Raw genomic sequence first — 23775 nt, forward strand, 5'->3', positions numbered from 1 at the left:
CTCCTGCAATTCTCTTTCCAGTTTCCTAGGGTTTAGACTAAATTGTTGAATCAGTCCTACTGTCTCTAATCTCTTGCCACCCTCAGTGATAATGAATGGGACTTCAGATTTCATTTACTCATTCATTCATTCATCCATCCATCCATCCATTCATTCATACATTCATTTATCCAGTCTTCCAACTCTCTATTGTGTGCCTATTATTAAATGCCAAACATGATTCCAGGTACTAGCAATATAGCAGTGAAAAAACAGTAACAAAAAGGATAAAAATATGGATCTTATATAGTAGATATGCCCCTCACTGTGTATCTCAACAAATTAACACTGGACAGCCTAGCCTATTAGTTTCAGTTTCTTCTACCACCAGGCAGAAGGCTGGTGGCATCTGGGAGCTGGAGTGATTCAACTGGCACCACAGGCATGTGGCTACTACCTACCATCCATCATTCGGTGCAAGACCCTGTCTGCTAATGCTGTTGAACCTTCCTGGTTTATCCATACAGGGTTGTCCCATCAGCGACACAACTTGCTACTCCACATATACCCATGCCAAACCCTACCTTGAGCCTTAGGTTTTATACTTCTTAGTGACCCAAGTCTTTCACTGTCCACATTGTAAGGGCACACAGGCATCCCTTTTCCCCATTCAGGGTAAGTTTCTTAGTACCCGAGTGATTTTTTTCAGAAAGGCCTTTACCATCAGTCACGTAATGGTTCTAGAACTAGCTACACTGTGCACATGTATGCATGACATACACAGTAATTTAGTAGCTGCTGTTTTGGGAAATGTGCCAGATTCTCCTTCCAGCAAAGGTGTTTCCTCCTGGAGGCTGGGCAGTGTGCGGCTGTTATCCTCTCCTGACTGTCTTCATTTAGGGCACCGTAGCCCCTCAGAAATGAAATAATTACTTTAAACCTGAAAGCAAAGGGATCTGGTTCAGCTTCTCTTCTTCTGAAAAGACTCCTTGGGTCCTGCATATGTCTGAGGATGAACATGGATGCAGGAGGAAGGTGACCCCTAATTTCATTTTCCAATGTCATCTCAGCTCTGTGCTTTTACCTTGCTCAAATGAATTATTTTATTCTCTTCACTCAGAGGTGGGTACTTATTCAATAACCACATAATTACAAAATTTCACAGTGGATCTTTCTAGAAAGTGAAGCCAACCTTATTAAGATAAACAGATCAGATCACTTCTGGGTACAGGAAATTGTCAGCAACTTTAGGAAACAAGAAAGAAAAATTAGGAAGTTCTGCCTTTACGTCCCAACCAAGCACCAGGTAGTGGTGTTCTGATAAGCCCACCGCATTCCTCCCCTCAATCCCCGAATAGCCTTGATTTGTAGCATTTGCCAGTTTTCATGATTAAATACTTGCTCTCTGCTGATTTCATATTGTCAAAGTGTTCTTCACTGAGCACGGAGCTAGGAGGGGATGTGTGCAGCTGGCTCTGGCGGACGTGTACACCAGCTCCATGCCGTTGCTGCCAGGTTATATAGGGTTGAGTGCAAGTCACTGTTTTCACCTCAAATTCTTGTGAAAAAAATTGATAGTAAGAAACATAGTTTCTATAGGTCAGCATAATTCCGAATTTATAGCAATGAATATTTAAGGAAGTTCAAATTCCCTTTACTTTCTGATAAAAGTAGGTCAAGTATGCTAATACACATCTCCGGACCCTCTGTGTTCCTGTGATTCTCTTTATAAGCCATGCTATGTATTTTTCACTTGCCGAATCCAGTCTTTCCTAAACTCCTTTCTCCTTCTGTGAACCAATTTCTTACATTTCCAGGCTACAACAGCATAAAATGCCATGAAAAAGGGTTCGGATTTGTTGTCACTCGTTTATTTCTTCAAGAAATACTTACTGAGCTTTTAATATGCCAAGTTCTGGGAATATAAACATAATTAGACAGACAATATTATTGCCTATAAAGCTTATCATAGATTTTATACGACTGGTTATAAATTAGTTATTTAACTGAAATTTTGAAAAGTTTTATAAGGAAATATAAGATGCTAGAAGAGTGTATACTAGTAGGTCTGTATGTGATAAAATTAGACAGATTTGATAGATCTGATTAGATGGTGGCATTAGATTCTGGGAAGAGTTCCCAGAATCAATAGAAGGAAAAACCGACGCACGAGCGCCCTGCAAGCCTTTGCATCACATTTGCTCATGTTCCATAGAACAGTGCAAGCTACTGTCCAAGCCCAGATTCAAATGCTGGAAGAATGGATTCCACCTTTTGATGGGAGAAGCTGCTGAAATATTGTGACCATTAAAAGCAGTTTACTACATTATTATCATTTGTAAACATCTATACAGAAATGCCAAATGTCTTTCATTTTTGCTTTTGGATGTTTTGTTTTACTCCTTCAGTTTTGCACTTGAATTCCTCAACTTTCTTCCTTGGAAATATCCTGGGTTTTCTTCTGAAACACTCTTCAGATTTCCCAAGCAAGCTTTTTTGTCCTTCATGACCATGATTTCCAGAATAAGCCACTTTCATCAAGTGTACGTCGTCTTTCTGATTAACACAAATACACAACGAAATCTGGAAAATTTTAGTTTTACACTTTTGATCATTTCCTAACTTGTTTCTCTGAAGCATAAAGGCAGGCTGTCAAAAATCATGACTTAGTTAAAATGGGGTCAGGATGGTACCACCTTGTCTTTTGAGTTCATTTAAGTATCCCAGAACCTATACTGATCTGTTTTCTTTCTCTTCCTTGTAAGGCATAACAACAAAACATAAATGTTTTAAAATAATAATGAAATGGCGAGCTTTTGTGATTAGAAAAATTCCTATCCTATCTCACCTTATATTTTTAATGAAGTACATCTTTCATATGTATTCATATGTACTTCATTAATTTATTCAAGAAATGTGGAGGCTTATGTGTTGAGGCTTTTCATGTTCCAAGACAAAAAATAAAACTGCCTAAATAAACTAAATACCAAGTAATTTAGTTTCTATGTTTTGCTTAGGACAGTGTTATAAACTTATAAGAAATATACACATATATATTTTTAAATTTGTCACAGTATCTTCAAAGTAGTAAATTTTAGACCATGGCTTCTGGGATGAGAAACATTAGCACTTTCAAGATTTGTATTTTCTGTGTGCGGTAGTCATAGTCATGTGCCTCTTTGTTTTGTAAGGAAGGCAAATACTGCCCTAGGGTCAGGTGACTGTGACCTGCGCTGGTTTGGCACTTTCTTTTTCTTTCAGCAAAACAACATGAGAAACAACAGTTCAGTCTTCTAAGAGTATCTCTTTGCTATACACATGCATTTACATAGACTCTTTTGTCTCTTGTCTTTCTCTCTATTGCTCGCCCTTGGCAGAGAATTTCTGTTGGACTTAGAGTTCTTTGATATATTGTGATAAATGATGCCCTGTTGTGTTTTCCGACTCTGTTAGAGTCTCCATGAAATTAAAGATCCCTTGCTTATTCAGCTTAATGTACTTGACCTTTCCCCATGATTGACATGTCTAAATGGCTGTAGCACTCAGTAATTATGTACCAGCTGTGTTATATTTATTTCATGGAAACAATACCCAGTTCTCTGCAAGAGTAGATAGCCTGACCCCTTCTCTGCCAGTTAAATAAAGGAGAGCAGTTTAGTACTATTATTAAAGGAGTCATAGTAAGATTCCCTTCCATCCCCAAATGCACCTCTTTCCTCATTGCATTTTGTAAACATTCAGTGTCCTATGGCTACAGCCTACAGTTGTTTTGGTACTAGTACTTATACAATGAAAATATTTACAGTAATTCTGCACCTGCTCAACGGGTAGTATCTATACAATTTAAGTGTCGAAAATCCAGAATTTGTTAACAGAATCTATTCTCAGAAAGCAGCGTTACCTTTGATGAACACTCTGGTTTTTCTAGTGGGGAAATTATATTTTCTCTCAATTGACATACAGCTAAATTCTGGATAAATTCTAGTATTTCATGCTTATCTTAAAAATTATTTTCTTTCAGTAGTACTGTTCCATTCTCAGTATTTTGAAAATATATTCATATCTAAATGATTCTGTATTTTTAATAATTCTTAGTTTTTTTAAACACGATATAAAGTTAATTCTTGTTGACTATTTTGATTAATTTAAGAAATGCCCATTTGAAAGGATTCCTTCTTTTAACTAAATTTTGGCCTTTACTTGTAGTCATAAAATAAAATCTGTTCCCTATATCATGTGTAAAGTAATTCAGAATAAGTTTAATAATTGTCAAGTCATTTCAGAGCAATGCCATTTATTGTTAAGCCTCTTGAATTATTTGTTTCCTTGAGTGATGTCTACCAGGACATAAAATTCAATGTCGGATAAAATATTGTAGGAAAAATGTATGGTAATGTTAACTTGGAAATGTTATTTGTTCCATAGGATCTGAGGTAATTCTCTATTTCTGTAGGCTGTGGTGATATAGTTGGCAATATAGGGAGAATCAAGAAGACAACAAAATGGGGTGGAAGAATTTTATTTTGCCTTCTTATTCCTTTAAGCCAGTGAAAGTGAGCTGTATGTAAGGGAAAAGGAACTGATGAATGAGGGTCTGCTGTGTAACAGGCATCACGATCACTACTTTATATCTATTATATTCTCATACAATTTTGTAGAAAATTGTATAAATCCTTTGCTAAGTTTCTAATAGCTACATTTATTTATTGTGTCTTAAAAGTAAACACGAAGTGTCTGGATCAGAGGCATAGTCTTATTATTACTTACAGCAATAACGACAGTGGTTCCCCATCCCCCCCACCAATTCTTCCCCTTTAGGGTAATACAACATGACCAGACAGTTTTACTCCCAGGAGGGGAGCCCTAAAATTATGAACCTGGGAGTTCATGTAGGAATTGCTGTCCAACTGTCTTCTCCCCTCCTGAAAGAGGGAGGGAAATTTTCTCTCTCTTTTGCAAGCAAATATCAGGGATGATAAGGGGAAAGTCCCTAGTTTAAACCCTTTGGAATATAAACCAGTAGCTCCAGGGCTTTATAATCTTTTGAAATGTAAACACATAAATCTGGGTGGTAAGCGTCTACATCTCTTTAAAAGTCTCTGTTCAGTCAGCTTTTAAGTTCCGAGGCTTGTCATCCAGCCCAGATTCCAGTTTTCTTTGATTTAGAAGTCTCTAGCGATGTAGAAACACAAACATGTTTTTTTCCATAGTTTCATAACCATAAATTTGTGGCAGTTTCAGTGCTGTTGTTATGAAACCTGTGGTCATAGCTTTGTTTCCATTCTTAATTGTCTTAATGTGTTTAGTAGCATAATGCATTGATTGTGTTTGTTCTCTATATATTTTATTTAAAACTATCATCTCTATATGCAAAAGATTTATATACTCAATAAATAATTATTAAGAACCAAGAACTATCAAACAATGTTCTAGATACTTGGGATACATCAGTGACCAAGTCAAAAGTTCCTATTCTTAAATTTAAAAACACTGGGGAGAAACTAGAAATTAAATACTAAGCATAATAAGTAAATTACATGGTATGTAAATGCTATAGAAGAAATAAAAATAGAGAATGAGGGACATGAAGGGTCAGAGATGGTGAAGTTCCGAGGGAGGCAGTAAAAACAGCAAAGAGGCCTGAGTAGCAGAATGAGGGGGAGATGACCAGGAGAGGATTTCACACAGCACACAGGCATGGGGAGTGGGCATCACACATAGTCTTTCAGAGCTGTAGAGAATTGCTGGCCTTTTCTGTGAGTGAAATGGGTAATGTTAGAAGGTTTAGCTGAGATATGACATGATCCGACTTGCATTTTAAGAGAACTACACTGGCTGCTGAAGGTAAACTCAAGAAGGCCTGTGAGGAGTCTTTTGCACTAATCCAGGTCGGGTATGATGCGGCCCTTGCTAAGTAAAATGATAAGTGGACAAATTCTGGATTTTTGAAAGTTGCCCCAGCAGATGTCTCTGTGGATTGGTTGTGGACTTAAGAGAAAGAAAAGAGTCTACAATGATGACAAGATTTGGGGTCTGAGCACCTAGAAAAATGTTTGTGATCAACTGAGATGGACAAGATTATAGGAGAGCAGTGTATTTATTGGAAGGGTTGTGAGGGAAAGATTAGGAGTTCAGTCCTGAAAATGATGATTTTTAAGGTGGCTTTTAGATGTGCAGCAGAAGTGTCAGGCAAGCAGATGGATATTCCAGTGTGGAATTTGGGGAAGAGGTTTGAGTTGGAGATGCAAAATTGGGAGCTGCACACATACAGATGGTATTAGGGCAAATTAAGGCTTGGAGTACAGATTAGGTACAGGTGAATATTTGTTTAGAGTGAGAAAAGAATCAAAATCAATACTTTTGGGAAACTGATAAATAGCACAAAATCATAACATTTGGATAAATAGTATGCTTCTTTTAATTAACTGACATACCACTGTAATACTTTTTCTCTTAGATTTTGATCTCTAATGTCAAGAATTTTTAATCTTTTTTGTTGAGAATATAGAAAATTAACTCAGTCTTTATCATGATTAAAATTTATTTTTATTAACAACAGTCTAGAAAGGTTTCTTTTGTCTTTATGACTACAATTCCCTGAAAATTTTCATAGTTGTCTTAAACTTTAAGAAAACCTTTATCAAGCTTCTTGCATATATGTATGACCTGTCATATTGAAAAAATGGAGAATTTTCAAGAGACTATAATGCTGGCTCCATAAAATTGAAAGCCTTGCTTCTTCTCCACTACCCACATACTTAGAGTGCGAGGCGGATTATGACACCATTTCACCCCCAGAACATTTGTGTCCAATGTTAGATGAGTTTGGCATAGAGCTTTCTAGGAGTGTTATTGGAAGCTATTCAGACTCCAGGATAGCTAACAATAACTCGCTCATATGTGGAAGTGACTATAAATCAAATAAATATATTCCATTAAACCCAGCCTAATGTATCTCCAATTCTATTTCTTCCAAGTTACCTGAAATGTACACACTCAAGTGTCCCCCATTATGTATGTATCTTACACTCACAAATCTCCCTAAAATCTGTGACCATGACAATACAGTGTTAGTCCTTTCCCCATTTACCTGCGCTCTACTTGCTGACACTAGTGCTCCCTTATTTTCTTTTGCTTTTGATTTCTCATAAAGTAAATATCTCAATGGCTACTCAGTACTATGAGTACCTATGAGTCTTAACTTTTTTAAAATTAAAAGACCATTTTTTGAGCAGTTTTAGGTTCATAGAGAGTGCACAGGAAGTACAGATAGGGCCCATATGTCCCCTTTCCCCACTGCACAGTTTCCATCCATTAAAAAATGTAAGTTAACATTTTATTAGTGCAGTACATTTGTTACAATTGATGAACCAATATTAATAAATCATTATTAACTAAGGTCTATAGTTTATATTAGGATTCACTTTTTGTTTTATATATTTCTATGGGTTTTGACAAGTGTATAATATTACATGTCCACTATTACGGTATCAGACAGGACAGTGTCACTTCTCTAAAAACGCCCTGTGCTCCTCCTATTCATCTCTCTCCCTCCCCATGAGCCCCTGGAAACTTTTGATATTTTTACTATCTGTATAGTTTTACCTTTTTCAGAATGTCATATAGTTGGAATCCTATATTATATAACTCTTTCACTGGCTTCTTTCACTTAGCCACATTGCATATAAACTGTCTCCATGTTTGTTAGTGTTTGATAGCACATTTCTTTTTATTTTTGAATAATACTCCATTGTATGGACGTACCACAGTTTGTTTATTCATTCACCTATTAAATGAAAGGACATCTTGTTTTCCATTTTTGATAATTATGAATAAAGTTGCAATAAACATTTGTGTGCAGGCTATTATGTGGATATTGGATTTCAACTCATTGGGACTAATTCCTGATGACTGAATTAGGAATTAGATTATAATCTGGATAAAGACCTTATTTATTTCACAAAAATTAACTCAAAATAGATCAGAGACCTAAATATAACATGAAATTGTACAATTTCTGGAAGTTGACATAAGAGAAAATTTAGGTGACCTTGAATTTGGCAGTGACTTTTTGATACAACACCAAAAACACATTCAATAAAAGAAAAAATGATAAAGTGAACATTTTTTAAACATTTGCTCTCTGAAAGACACTTTCAAGAATGAAAAGACAAGCTACAGAGTGGGAGAAAATTCTTGTCAAACAAAAATGATAAAGGAATATATCCAAAATATACAAAGAACTCTTAAAATTCAATAATAAAACAATCCAATTACAAAATAGGAAAAAATCTGAACAGACACCTCACCAAAGAAAAAATAAGCATATGAAAAGATGCAACATCATATGTTATTAAGAAATTGCAAATTAAAACAGAGATACCACTACATACCAATTAGGATGACTAAAGTCTAAAACATTGACATCACTAAATGTTGACAAAGATGTGGAGCAACAGGACCTTCCATTTATTGCTGGTTAGAATGCAAAATGATGCCATCACTTTGGAAGACAATCTTTTTAAGAACATAAGCTTACCATATAATCCCACCATTACACTCATAGTTATTTACTCAAATGAATCTTGACTTTTTAACCAACTGTGCAAGATTCTGCCTCAGGAATTTTCTTCATCTCAGTCTTCCTTGCATTTAATATCCTCAAGACAGCAATTCAGTTTTGTGTCTTGGCATCTTCTTCTTATCTCATTATGTTTGGATAAGGTTTCAGATTATTTATTTTAGCCTTGACTTGACAACTTCTTAGGATGTTACTTTTAGCAATTACTCTCAGATCTACATTCCACAAACAAAGGCAATATTCACTCTACCCAGCCAGGCTCTCAGCACTTGCCAGCCAGGTCCATAGTGCCTCTTACCTTTCTCCACCTGGGAATGGCTATCTTAATCTGTAATGGTTAGACACCTTTGCAAATTTTAAGGTTTATTTCAAGTACCACTTCTCTGTAAAGCCTTTATTTGCAACTCTAGGAAATATTCAGTGTTTAAACTTCCTTAATTTCTATTCATTCCCCCACTCACTGAAAGTGCTGTCAAGAAGATCACAGATAACCATTAATTTCTTGTAGTGGCTAATTTTTAGTCTTTTAATCTTGTTTGACTCCTTCACACCATGTATACTGCTGCCCTCTACTTGGAATTGTTTTCCTTTGGTTTCTTTTTTAAGTTTTTAACTTGTGAAATGAAACATTCATACAGAAAAGTGAAGAAAGCATATATATAAAGTTTAATAAGTATTTTTAAAGCAAAATATTTCTTTCACCTAAAAGCTCCTCACATGCCTCTCCCCAATCACAATGCCTACTCTTCTTTATGCCAGAGGCAACCACTGTTCTGACTTTTATGTGAGCCTTTTTCTGTGTATATGTCCTGGACAATATATTTTAGTTTTTCTCTTTTTAAGGTTATATTGTGTGTATGTGTATGTGTATTTTTTAAAAGTTATTGCTGTATATATCCCATTTTGTGAATACACCCTACTTTATACATTATGTTAGTGGATTTTGGGGTTATTTCTAGTGTTTTGTCTTTATAAGCAGTGCTGGTGTAGTCATTCTTATATATATATATATCTTACACATATATACATAAGCATATATTTCTCTGAGGTCCAAGGAAATTGCTGGGTCATAATATTTTCACTTTCAGTAGGAAATGCCACAGTTTCAAAGTAGCTCTGTCAGTAGCATACTAAGACTAGTACTATATGAAAAACTGGTCTGCGTCACACCAAGACAGCCTTGTCAACCACTTCGATTTTTGCCAATGTGGTGTAAGTGTAAAGATACCTCATTATGGTTTGAATTTTCATTTCCTTGAGAACTAATGAAGTTGAGCACTTTTTTCTACATTTATTAGCCATTTGGGCTTTCTCTTAAGTGCTTATTTAAGGTTTTTGTCCATTTTCTCATTGGGTTTTCATCTTTTTCTTAGGATTTATAGGATTTCTTGTTTATTGGTCCTTTGTCAGTTATATTTGTTGCGAATATACTTTCATGCTTTGTGGCTTTTTTTTTCTCCACTCTCTGGTAGTGAAGAGAAGTTGCTGATTTTAACATAATAAACATTATTAATCATTTCTTTTATCGTCAGTGCTGTTTAAGCAATTGTTTCCTAAGTTGGCATTAAGAATACAGTTTCCAGATAGAATAGTGATAAAAGTAAATATTTAATCTTCCAGTTTAATTGGAGCTCTATTCTTTCATTTTTTAAAATTGTTTTTAAGTCTTTGGTTTATGTTTTCCAGATGCTTAAATACTAGTTTTATGCAAGGTTACATCTGAATTCTCTTTCTTGCTTTACACATTCTCCCTGCTTGATAGCCTTCAACATATTAGAGGATTACATTGTTGGGATGGTCCAAGTAACTTGAAATTACTAATGTTTAAGATTCCAAAGTTTGTGAATTGTTTTAAGTATTCAGCTTTATGGTCTGTCTTACTACCTGATAAGGTAAATTCTTCCTCTTTGAGCTTGTTCAAAATATTGGTTATTTTTCTTTCAAGTTTTTTCTTATACATGTTAGATTGTTCAAGTTCTGGTAAAATAATGATGTTTGAAATTTGTGATTGTGGTGAATGCCTAAGTTAATGCATCTTTGTTTTTGTTTTTGTTTTTGAGAAGGGGTTCCTACATCTCCTCATTGATTCTGATACATTCATGCAGAGGAGGCCCAGGGCAATATATCACAGTTGGGAATGGCTCTTTCTGTATAAGTTGGGGAGAACTGAAACCTGCTGATTTATAAGAATAAAATAATGTCTTATTTATATTTGTATCCCTGATACCTAGCACAATACCACCTGATATGATATTAATCATTTTAGTAAATAGTTGTTAGGCATCTATTGTATATTAGGCACTGTCTCAGGAGCCAAAGACACAAAATGACTAAGAAATGGGATTTCTCTAGAGAAGATTTATAAGAGGAAAACTATATATAAGTAACTAATTACCATCAAGAGTTTGTATGCTTTGATATATATGCTTAAGTACTATAGTATCCTAGTGGGAAAGTGACCACCTATATTTAAGGTTAGGGGATACAGAAAAATGTTATAGATGGCAAAATCCTTGAAATGAGACTTGGGAGATGAGTAGGTAGTCATCAGATAGAAGGGACAAAGATATTTAACATGTCTGGAAGAATAAGAATAGCATTAATTAAAGAGAAACTTGAGAACATCTGGCCCTTCAGGGATGAAGGGGCACACACTGGCTTGTGTGTGAGGCAGAGCGTATTTAGAGGTCTGGCTGGAGAATAGGCAGGGTCCAGATATGGTTTGGCTTTATAGAGTACTAAAAGCTTTATCATATAGGCAACAGAGAGCACTCAATAAATTTAAAGCAGGGGAGTAATTTCAGAATTGCATTTTGGAGAAAAGAGCCATCAGCATTCAGGATGAATAAGAGGTCAGACAAGATCGGAGTTAGGAAAAAAAATGGTAGGGAGAATGTTCCAGAAGTCCTGGTAAGAGATGGTGAGGGCTCAACTAAGACACTAACAATAGGGATGTTAAAGAGTGAATAGATTCAGGAGATATAAAGGAGGACTTGGTGATAAATTAGATGGGCTTCAAGGTGACTGGATAGGTGGTGTGCTTAGATGATAGTTGATACTTGGTGGGCAAAGAAAAGAATGAGTTCTGTGGACATGTTGAGTTTGGCATGTCTGTGGGAAGAATGTGCAAGTAATATGTCCAGTAGGTGGATGGATACATAGGTCTGCAGTTCAAGAAACAGATCTGGCATCAAGATACTGGTTTCAGAACTGCAATATATATATTATTTGAAATCATGAGGTCAAATGAGAACCCCGGGGAATCTCCAAACTTGAATGGGTAAATAGAAGAACCAGCAAAGGAAACCGATATGAACAAAACGAAGGAGAAGGACAAGGAGGAAGACCAAGAGAAAGAAGTCATAAGAAGAGAGTGGCCAACGGTGTCAAGTGACACAGAGCAGCAAGGCAGAAATGAAAACACTGCATGGGATTTGGCATTTCCAGGGAACTTTGTGAAGCCTGTTTCTTTCACACTTAACTGTGAAAGGAAGGGAATTGGTGAGGTAACATGGTTAGTTGAGGGTGGGTAGAAAGTAGAACAACTTTTTAAAAATGAGAGGTGTATGCTTAAAACTATGGGTAATAGATACAGAGAGTTATTAAGACAATTAATAAATTAATGGTGATTTTGAAATATATAACCAAATAATCAGTATTATACATGTTTGTGATAGGCTTGTGGTATACAAAAATAAGTATGATGTCAAAATGCAGTGTCAGTCCCCAAGCTTTACATAAACACTCAAAAGCTGTTTGCTGGGTTGAATTGAATTGAGTTTCTATTAATATGAAAATAATCATCTTCTGAGCTCTTGAATAATTCAGAGTTTAATTTTTGCGTTTCCTTCTGATGAAGGTCATCGGACACTATTTATTGGGGTTCATGTGCCCCTGGGAGGAAGAAAAAGCCATCGACGGCACAGGCATCGTGGTCATAAGCACCGAAAGAGAGACAGAGAGAGAGATTCGGGATTAGAGGATGGAAGGGAGTCACCTTCCTTTGGTAAGAATCTTTCTCCTTGTTTTTATTACATTTATGATTGTAATAATATCATGATTGCTTGTAACACCTGTAATTAGCAGTAATACTTCATACTCATAAATTGTTTATACTTTTATGAGAGATGTCAGGCTGGACATGTTAGGGAGAAGTGGGAGAGAGAAACCTTGATCTTTACTTTTCTTTTGTGTGGTGCTTTGTGAGGATGAGAAGTGGCTTAGATTTGTGATTGAGAAAATACACTTCAGTAGTACAAGTTAGTCATATAAACCTTAATAATTTATTCAAATAAAAATCATTGCTCTAAGTAGTTTGAAAATCCAGAGAGAAATGCCTGGATTAAGTTGCCTCTTACACTATTGCTGATGCTGCCCAAGTTTCACTCTTACGTCATGAATGTTCTACTATTTTGAATGTTCGTCTTTTGAAAGTATATGCGAAATATCAAAATACGATGATATGGCAGTTGTCAACATTTCCTAAGTGCCACGAGAGCCTGTAGACATGACAACCAAGAGGCTGGCTTTCAGCCTTCAACCCTCGCGTCTCCCGTGATCCCGGCCCACCTACTCATCCATAATCACTCTGCCCCTGGAGCCAGGAAGGCATTCACCCTGCTCTCTGATCGCAGCTGCTTTCCTTCCTTCTTGTGCAGCTACTTGGCCTCTACTTTTCTTCTATCCATATTGTCATCTTTCTTTCTTTCCTTATCCTACTCTGATTTCATAGCCTAGAATTTCAGTAATAGTTTTGCTAACATTCTAAATACCTGAGGTGCCCTGTTTTATTTTATTCACACCTTCACCCCCACTTTAAAAACCATACTTACATTGGGGTTCCTCCATGTCTCTGCTCTCTCCCCGCCTCTCCAGTGAGCAAGCTCTGCTGGACATCGTCATTCAACAGGGCAGATTGTAATTATTTACATTTATGACTCAAACGGACCTTCAACACCTCTTCCCGGTTCAATTACATTCTTTGATTTTGAAGTAATTATTTTTCACCATTCTTTGTCTTTCTCCAACATTCTCCTTTTCACCATCTCTTAGCAGATGCTTTCTATGTCAAATGGAAAAATATAGTTAGAAAGAACTCATTCTATTTCTCTTCTATGAAACATGCAGACCTATATGTCTCCATCTGCAACTACTTTTCTCTTGTTTCAATAAGGAAGTCTTCTTTTCAATTGTGTTTATTTCCTATTCCCTACCACATAGAAATTTACATAATTTACTGTCCAGCTGACCTCTTCCTCTCAAATGGATTATTTTCATTTGTTAAACGTGATGGAGCCTCTCCCATTTAAACAATTCCCCAGTATCCCTCAAACCCACATCCCCCCTTTAGTCATTACATTATGTTGAGATATGAAGTAAGTTAGTGGCATATAAAGTTTGGGGTGTATGGAAATGGAAGTTCCTATGGCCAGGATCCTCACCTGACCCTAAACTACTGGATGATGTAATGGGCCTACTGCTGGCTACTGCTTCCACATCCATTGGCAATGCGCTATTATTGACTGAGTCACTATAAGAAGAACTCCATCCAGTGCTCTGGGTAGAGGTAGACATGAGGAGGATTACAGACCTGCAGACTGTTGGATGCAGACGTGATTCTAGTGCTTGACCTACTGCCATGAGAATAATGCCAGGTATAAACCCTTTTCACCCCAAGAATGTTCCATTGTCATTTCTCAGTCTCACCAAACCGAGAGTGAACATGCCCAGGGCTGAAACCCTCAGGCAAGATAGGTAACAATTTTGCTGTTAATACTCTGCAGATATTGCTATTTTCAGTATGTTTTTGGTAAGTGTTTCAGAGAAGACTATAGTCCCCATATTTTTTTCATTTTTCTTAAGTTCCCCATATTTCTTTCATTTTTTCAATTTTTCTTATTTCTTTTAAGACTGAAAGCTTCCAGATATTTTTCTGTCTCTTTAATTAAGACAACTTGCCAAGATAGGCTTAATGGATGTATTAAAAACCTTTCGAATGTACATATGCTGATACTTTTCCACTTACAGAACATCTTCCTATTTTATCTGATTCTCTCCCATTTACTTTGCTTTCTTCTTTGTGGATATTAATTATCTGCATGTTGGACTTATGACACCTGCTATTTGTCCTTTCCTTTGTAGTTTAAAATTAGTCTCTCATCTTATTCGTTTGATTATCTATAGTATCTTTTCTTTATTTTATTACTTTTGTTATGGGGTTTGATTTTGCAGTTGCATGTTTAGTATTCTTGAAGTTCTTTCTTATATCATCCCATTTTATTTTCATTTCCTCCTTTCCTTTCCTAATTTTTTTGTGTGCGTGTGTGCTTGATAGAGTCTGTGTTTTTTAGTCTATTGCTGATCCTCAGATATTTCTGGACATGTTCTTTTCATCCTGACGTAGATAATTTTCCAAGTTATGGTCTTCCTTTGGGCCATTGAGATTATTTTGGCTCTCCATTGATTTGTAGTATTTTTATAGACTCCCTTCATTTTTTCTTACAGAGGCACTGCCATCATTGTGCTCCTTGTCTCTGTAACTGTGTATAGTTATGGGCATTAAACTTCCCCAAATACCATGTCCTTATGCCAGAGGTACAATTATTGTTGGTGGGAATGTGTAAAGAAAAGTGCCCTGGGCATCCTTTTGCACGGGCATAAAAGGATGGTTGTAACTGAGTCAGTGAGCAGAGAGTAGAGGTATAAAAAAGTGTCTCACATTTTCAGGTGTTTTTGGCTCATGACATGGAATCAGGAGTGTCACAAAGAGACAGTTGGTTAGATTTTTCTCATTCAAGCTCCATCTGCTTATAGTTAGCACTCCCTTTAAGACCCTGGGAATGGCTTATGTTGACTAAACTTTAATGGTTACTTTGAATTTTCATCTTCTAATATTTCGGAAAATATATTCACATCATCTTAGACATGTTTAGTTAACAAACAAACAACTTCTTCCCTCTGCCTCTGTCACCATTTCTTTTTCTTTTTTCCCATAGCTGGATGAATTAAGTCAGTTCTTCTAGAACAATGGTTCTCAACATTGACTACATCTGGGAGTTTTAAAAACATATTGATGGCCAAATCGCATACCAATCAGAATATCTTGGATGTGGCCCAAGCATGGGTATTTTTAAAAGTACCCCAAGTGATTCTAACTCGCAGCTAAGGTTGAGATCTACTCTTCCAGAAACTTTGTCATGCAAAGTATGGTCCATGAGCCAGTGATGTTAGCATCCCATTTGAACTTGTTAGAAATACAGAATCTCAGGCCCTACCCCAGACCTCTTGAATCAGAATTTGTGCATTAATAATATCCTTAGGCGACTTTATATGCACGTTAAAATTTGACAAGCAGCGCTCTAGAACATTGCTTGTCAAATCTTGTTACTTGTTAGAATCATCTGAGGAGCTTTAAAAAAAAATTGATGCTGGGCCCCACCCATCAAGAATGTAATTAACATTAGATGTTTCCTTAGGCACTAGTATTTTTAAAAAGTGTATCAGGTGATTTAACAACCAACTAAGATCAAGAACCCTTGATCCTCCTCTTTATTTGGTGAAACTTGGAAATAAATCAGGTGCCCCAGATTCTCCTTCCTCTGTTATCAGTGACTGTTTTTGGGTGCCACCTACCTCCTTCCTCCCCCAACCATCTAAGTATCTTTATTTTCATTTAGACATAAGATCTGTTTTATCAGGAACAAATGTGTGGGCACCTTGCTGGTCTCTAAGCAGTAGAACTTTCTAGATTTCACTTTTTTCAGTGTTATCAGAACTAATCATTTGCCTTTATTCCTACTCTACAGTCAGTTCAGGTGCCCTGATAATCAAGTACCCTGTCACATGCTGAGACTGAAACCATGGTATGAAACACCAGCCCACTTGATCTGGGCTTGATACTCTACATAATGAGGATATATGAGGTTACCTTGCTAAAGTCTTCAAAGAAAATTTATGACCACTTAAATATTTATTTTACTTGAAAAGATTTCAAAGACAATCTTTTGAAGACATTTCTGCACGTGCCTTAAAATTCTTAAGAATTCACCTTCCAAAGAAGTATAGGATAGAGGACGATGTGAGGAAATAACAGGTCCCTCTTTGAGGATCCTGGAGGTATTATATTATAAACTGGAGGATGAGTTGATGAAGACATGGAATAGTTCGACTTCATATTTCTGCAGTAAGCATCAATTTTAATTAACGGAAGTATTTTTGTAGAAGTGCTTGAATTGTGACAATCTCAAAAAGTTTTTGAATCCAAAATGCCTATCAACATAGAAGAAGTATTTATCCGTAAATTCTTTCTAGTTTTGATAGAACTATAATTTTCATGATTCCTGTCATGGAATTTTAAGATGTATAGACATGAAAAACAATAGTCACTGAATAACACATTTTGAGCATTTGTTGTATCAAAACATAATCTGTATGTCTCTTTAAGATGTTCAAAGTATTGGTAGGATGATCATGAAAACACTTTTTTAAGCATAATCTAATGCCTATAAAATCATCTCTAAAGAAGGAAAAGCCAGACACAGGGACGCATATGTTCTTTTAAACCCAGATGAAATGTTTCCTTGAATATTTTCGTCTTGTTCCCTTGAATAGCTTATCCAAATTTAATAAATCATTATTTCTCATATTATTGCTGTTATCATTGTGTCTTAAAGAAGTCTTTTAAATACCTGGTACCCTACTCAGACCTTCAAATTCTCTTTATTCACAATGTTGGTCTTATTTCCTTATGTTTATTGTATAACTAGTATTTCAAAGGTGTGTGGTGAGTGATCCTCATATTTTATGAGGAGAAACACTAACAAATCTTAAATGTAAAGTTCATGCAAATATCAATTGAACTTGGGGGTCTGGATTCATAAGTATTATACATACCTAGATTACTGATGCTAAGTAAACTGAAATAAGCCTTTGAAAACAATGATGAGAGAAAAATGTTTAAAAAATATGAGGAACTTATTACCAAGGTTGAGGCATGGCTGCTCTTGGGACGTGGTTGCCGACAGGTGAGCAAATAGAATAGGCGGTCATGCAACACAGCACAGCTATGTTTGCTCCTGCTGGGTAGGTCTCAACGAAACATTTAATTGATTTCTTAGTGTAAGTCTAAAACTACAATTTATGGCTGTCCAAAGAACAGTTTTCTTTTTTTGGTAACAGGCTGATTAGAAGTATTTCATTTGACTCTGATGAGATTGGGTTTAGTAGTTACTAGATAACTATCACCCAGATAGTATACTTACAGGAAAAAGATAGTGCCAGCTTCTGATTGCAGATAAACTGGATCAGAAATGTGTATGCTGCACTATGGATTTCCTGAAGTATATCTGCTATTTATAGGAATTCATCAGTCTCATTTCAAAATCAACATTCATGTTACATCTGGGAAATTGGCATCTCCCTTTAAAGAAGTGGTAAAGTAGGAGACTTGGCTATTGATTCAATTCTTGTTCATTTTGCTATAAAATTTAGAAATTAGAAAAACTCCTTAAAATATTGGGTAATAAAACCAAATCTCATATTATTAACATTCTAAAAGAGAAATGGCTTACTAATGCCCAGAGCAAATGTGCTATATAAATGTAGTTTCTTTTTCTTCTGTCTTATAATTTCTTGAACATCTATAATCACGTGTAAGATATACTGCTGTGTATTGGAAGGAACAATTAACATTTAAAAACGGAGATACCCTATTTTTAACGACTATTTTTTAGAGTAGTTTTAAGTTTACAGCACAATTGAGAAGCAGGTACAGAGATTTCCCATACACCCCCTGCCCCACACATATACAGCCTCCCCCTTTGTCAACATCACTCATCAGAATGGTACATTTTTTTTTTACCAAAGATGAACCTACATGGACACATCAGTCATCTAAAGCCCATAGCTTACCTTAGGGCTCCCTCTTGTGTGTTGTATGTTCTACGGGGTTGGACAAATATATAATATATATATATACATTATTATATCATACGGAGTATTTTTAATACCTTAAAAATTCTCAGCCTATTTATCCTCCCCTACCCAGGTCCTTTTTATTCTCTCCCTAGTTTTGCCTTTTCTAAAACATCATATAGTTGGAATCATATACTATATAGCCTTTTCAGATCGGCTTCTTTTACTTAGTAATATGCATTTAAGATTTCTCCATATCTTTTTGTGGCTTGGTATCTCATTTCTTCTTAGTGATGAGTAATATTTTATTGTCTGGATGTACTACAGTTTATTTTTCCACTCACCTACTGAAGGACATCTTGGTTTCTTCCAAGTTTTGGAAATTATGAATAAAGCTGCTCTAAACATGTGTGCAGGTTTTTGTGTGGACATAAATTTCAGCTCCTTTAGATAAATGCTGAGGACAGCAGTTGCTGGGTTGTATATTAAAAGTATATTTAGTTTTGTAAGAAACTGCTAAATTGTCTTCCAACATGGCTGCACCATTTTGCATTTCCAGTAGTAGTGAATGAGAGTTCCTGTTGCTCCACATTCTTGCCAGCATCTCGTATTGTCAGTGTTTTGGATTTTGGCTTTATTAATAAGTGTATAATGGTATCTCATTGTTTTACTTTGCATTTCCCTGATGACTTATGATGTGGAGCATCTTTTCATATGTTATTTGCCATTTGCATAACTTCTGTGGTGAGTTGTGTATTAAGAACTCCGGCCCATTTTTTAATCAGGCTGTTGGTTTGATTAATGTTGAGTTTTAGGAGTTTTTTGTGTGTTTTGTACAACATTCCTTTATCAGATGTGTCTTTTGTAAGTATTCTTCCCAATCTGTGGTGTCTCTTCTAATTTTCTTGACATTGCTTTTCATAGAGCAGAAGTTTTTCATATTAATGAAGTCCACCTTATCAATTATTTCTTTCATGGATAGTGTTTCTGGTATTGTATCTAAAAAGGCACCAGTACATCCTAGGTCTTGTCCTATGTCATCTTCTAGGAGTTTTTGCATTTTACATTTAGGAGTATGATCTATTTTGAGTTGATTTTGTGAAAGGGTGTAAGGTCTATGTCTACAATTTTGTTTTTGCATGTGGATGTCTAGTTGCTCCATCACCATTTGTTGAAAGGACTATATTTGCTCTATTGTACTGTCTTTGCTCCTTTATCAAATTCAATTGACTATATTTATGGGGGTCTACTGTTTCATTGATCGTTTGTCTATTCTTTCATCAATATCATACTGTTTAGGTTACTGTAGCTTTATAGTAAGTCTTGAAGTTGTGTGGCCAGTTCCCTAACTGATCTTTTTCAATATGTGCTGGCTATTCTAGGTGTTTTACTTCTCCATATAAACTTTAGAATCAGTTTGTTGATATCCATAAAATAACCTTGTGGGATTTTGATTGGAAATTCATTAATCTGTAGATCAAATTGGGAAGAACTGACATTTTGATAACATTGAGTCTCTTTATACATGAACATGGATACCTTATTTTTTAAGTTCCTTCATTATTTGCATTGCATTTTAAGACTGATTAATATCAGTATCTTTAAGGCTAGGTTATTTTGAGACATAGTCCTCTAGTCAGTAAATAAAATGTTTAGTGTCATGTAATAGTGAAAACTTTTAACTTGCTTTAACATAAGTCTCTTTTCCACTTCTCTTACCCAGGCCTGCACCAGTTGAGGAAAGAGAATGTAGTTGCCTTTTCGACCCTTCTCTTATCTTGAATTTCTCCTTCTAGATCCTCTATCATCTCCCTAACCTAGTTTCAAATGATTTGGAACAGAGGAAATGAAAAGAACTAAAGGGGATAGGGCAGAAAAATTCTTACTTAACTGGCAGCACTGCAAGCTGCTGTCACACTCTCTAGGCTTAGAATTTGAATTCTCTTCTAGAGCATCTTTTACCTGCACTATCTTCTGCTTTATTACTTATTCTTTCTCATCTCCTAGGCGTTCAGCCACAGTGATCAATTCTTTCTGCTGAAGTCTTATCACTACCCTAGAGCAGCCTTTGGACAGGATCGAAGATGACCACACATTCCACATTTTCTCTCTTGCATATCCTCTCTTCTCTCTGTCTCACATGTGTGGCCTATACATGATTCACAGAAACACACATACACTCACTGCCTTGATAAATTTTAGGAGTGCATGTTATTCAGTGCAGTGATCTCAGCCATTAGCAGCTAGGTAGACTTCCTGTTTCTCAGGCAAGAATTATGCCCCAGTCCACCACAGGGGACATATCAAGCTCTTCTGGTGTCCTTGGAGCTCTACTCACTTGGCTTGAGGGAGGGGCAGACAGCTAACTACCCTCCCTTGGTATGGAAGTAAGGAAGCCTGGGGCTCGCATTGCGGCTGTCTCTGAAGGAATTCTCTCCAGAATGTGTCTACTGTTTCCTGCTCATGACTTTCATAGCAATAGTGTGGGTAAGGAGCTAAGATTTAGATAGCTAGGTTTTCAGGAACATGATTTATAAATTCTACATATAGTCTTACATCCTCTTTGGAGAGAAATAGCTATTGGTTCCTGGTGCTTCAGCTGCAACATTCATTTTATCAATCTGTTGACCTATAATGAAATTAACTAATTAGCATTAATAATAATAAATGTATTATTTCAATTATATAAATGAATTAAAATATAGGATTCCAAATGAACAGATTGTATATGACATTCAAATAATATGAACAAAATTTTAAAGTTCAAATGGAGATGAAAAATATTATTGAGCTACAAAGAGACTAGAGACATGAATTTGAAACAGATTCATTAAATTAGTTATTTCATGATTTTATAAGAGAGAGTATCTGAATATTGATTTATCTGAAGTATAACAAGGATAAAGAGAAAAAAAAAAGTGTCTGTAATTCAGAAATTACCATTGCATTAAATATTTTGTGAATTTGCCCCCTTGAGCTAAATGTTATAATGCATGAGGCTTGTGGTTTTAATTACAATAAGATCACATAGGTGAAATGGAAATTTCCCAGTTCACTCCTGTCATTGTCCTTGTTTTGTTGTAAGAAATGTATTTCTTGACATATTTGTTGACTAGTTTTCAGAAAGGGCTCGAAAAATAGAGAACTTTTGGACAGGGCCTACTCAAAGGAGAATATTTTCACTGATTATTAGGAAAAGTATATTATTGGACCCTGGTTAATTATTATGTGAGTAATTAAAGCAATATGAGAAACAAAACTAATAATGAAAGATGAAAGTTTGATAAGGAACTTAATTCCAATTATTCTCTTAGTGGCTTTTCTCAAGTAGTTTAACTATGTAAATTTGATTTTCTCTTTTAACCATTTATTGAAAAAAATGGTCTACATTCCAAATGGAAATAGCCAATTTGTTTATTTCTGATTATACAAGTAATATACGGTCGTTGGAATTCCAGTGCTATTGAACATAAGGCTAGAAAACCCTGTTGTATTATTTGTTCTCATCATTGATTCTACAGCATCTGATGTTATTGACTTTAGTACTTCCTGAATCTTTTTCTATCTTGTTCGCTGGTATGCTGTTCTCTCCATCAGATGTAAACTCTATGAAGGTAGAGATTTTTTGTCTGTTTTTTTTTATATCTGTGTAATTCACTGCTTAGAATAGTGTCTGACCAATGGAAGGTGCTCATTAAATATTTGTTTAATGTACCAGTTCTTTTATATATCCATCTATTTCTCTTCTGATTCTTTTGTTATCAGCTGTTCTTCCTCCTGTCTTAAACCTTATTATTCCTTGGATATTAAGTCTTCTCTCTTGGTTCATTCATTTTTGAGTCCTCATACACAGTTCTCATGTGACTTCTCCAGTTAAACACCACCCATGTCTGTCTCTGAACCTGTCCTCTTTTCCAGAAACACTTCTCCAGGTACCGTATGACCATCTGCATGTGTTTGTCCTATATTCACCTAAAACTCAGCATATTTAAAAGTTGTTTTATGACCTCTCAGCCTGCAGCACTGGCTCCTCATTCTGGCAATACTCTTTTTGTTTCCAGTTTTATTGAGAAATGATTGATACATATCACTGTATAAGTTTAAGGAGTACAGCATGATGATTTGATATCCATATATTGTGAAATGATTACTGTAATAGGTTTAGTTAACATCCATCTCATACAGACACAATAAACAGAGAAAAAAAATTCTCCTTGTGATGAAAACTCTTGGAATCGCCACTCTTAACTACTTTCCTCTATTTCATACAGCAGTGCTAACCATAGTCGTAATGGTGTTCGTTGCATCCTAGTACTTATTTTCCTTGTAACTGGAAGTTTGTACCTTTTGACCACCCTTCTCTCATTCCCCCTCAATCCCACTCCCTGCCTCTAGTGACTACAAATATGATATCTTTTTCTATGAGTTTGGTAGGGATTTTTGTGTTGTTTTTTAGATACCACATATAAGTGAGATTATACCTATTTGTCTTTTTGTCTGACTTAGTGTAATACCTTCAAGGCCTGTCCATGCGAGGACATTCTTTTAATTAATAGAAGTACTATTTTTCTTATTTTCCTTTCTTCAAATTCTAATCTCTGCATTTTGACAGGCCTTTACTATCAATATAACCATCACCTACCACTAGTATCAGCATCCATCCTCATCAATAATATTTATATAATGCATTATAATTTGAAATGTATTTTTGGATGCATAATTTCCTCTCTGGGATTTGGTCCATAATAAATTAAAATTATAATTGACATAAGTGTAACAAGGAGAAGTATAGAGTGCTGTGAAATAGGAGAACAGGTACATGACTTAATATTTTTCATATGAATGTATTTATGTATGTGTTTGTGTATGCTCTGAAAGGCTGATTAGGTAGGCTTACCCAAGTACAAAGTATATTACATTGAGGCAGATGCTGAAAGATATGCAATTGATCTAGAAGAAACCATTTATGTAATGACCCTGAAGTGGAAGAGAGTATGCTGTTTTTAAGAATCTGAAAGAAGGCTAATGTACCTGGAATGGAAGGAGTTACAAGATAAGGCTAATGACTGGCAGGAGCTAGGGCCCCACACAAACACTTCTTTATACAGAAAGTATGACACTGTATTTTGTATTTTTTACTTTTGACTCCTGAAATCCTCTCAATTGTGACTTAGTTATAACCTAATTTGTTCAATAATTGATTGGTTTATTTTTGCAAATAAAACAACCCCTATCCACAGATGACATGACAATTTGTATAGAAAATCACTTGGAATCTATAAAAAAGCTCTTAGGACTAATAA

The 23775-nt window shown here is 35.6% G+C and overlaps 1 protein-coding gene across 8 annotated transcripts in view; it reads left to right on the forward strand.

Moving 5' to 3' along the window:
- The window catches only part of SLC4A10 (solute carrier family 4 member 10), a 262310-nt gene that overhangs the window by 117382 nt on the left and 121153 nt on the right, over positions 1-23775 (forward strand). For all 8 annotated transcript variants that reach the window (XM_036996105.2, XM_036996103.2, XM_036996108.2 and 5 more), the window contains exon 3: positions 12420-12566. In XM_036996105.2, coding sequence (XP_036852000.1) covers positions 12420-12566 — 147 coding nt within the window. The remainder of the gene's footprint in view (positions 1-12419; positions 12567-23775) is intronic.

This window comes from Manis javanica, chromosome 7 (assembly GCF_040802235.1).
Source record: "Manis javanica isolate MJ-LG chromosome 7, MJ_LKY, whole genome shotgun sequence".
NCBI classification, from domain to species: domain Eukaryota; kingdom Metazoa; phylum Chordata; class Mammalia; order Pholidota; family Manidae; genus Manis; species Manis javanica.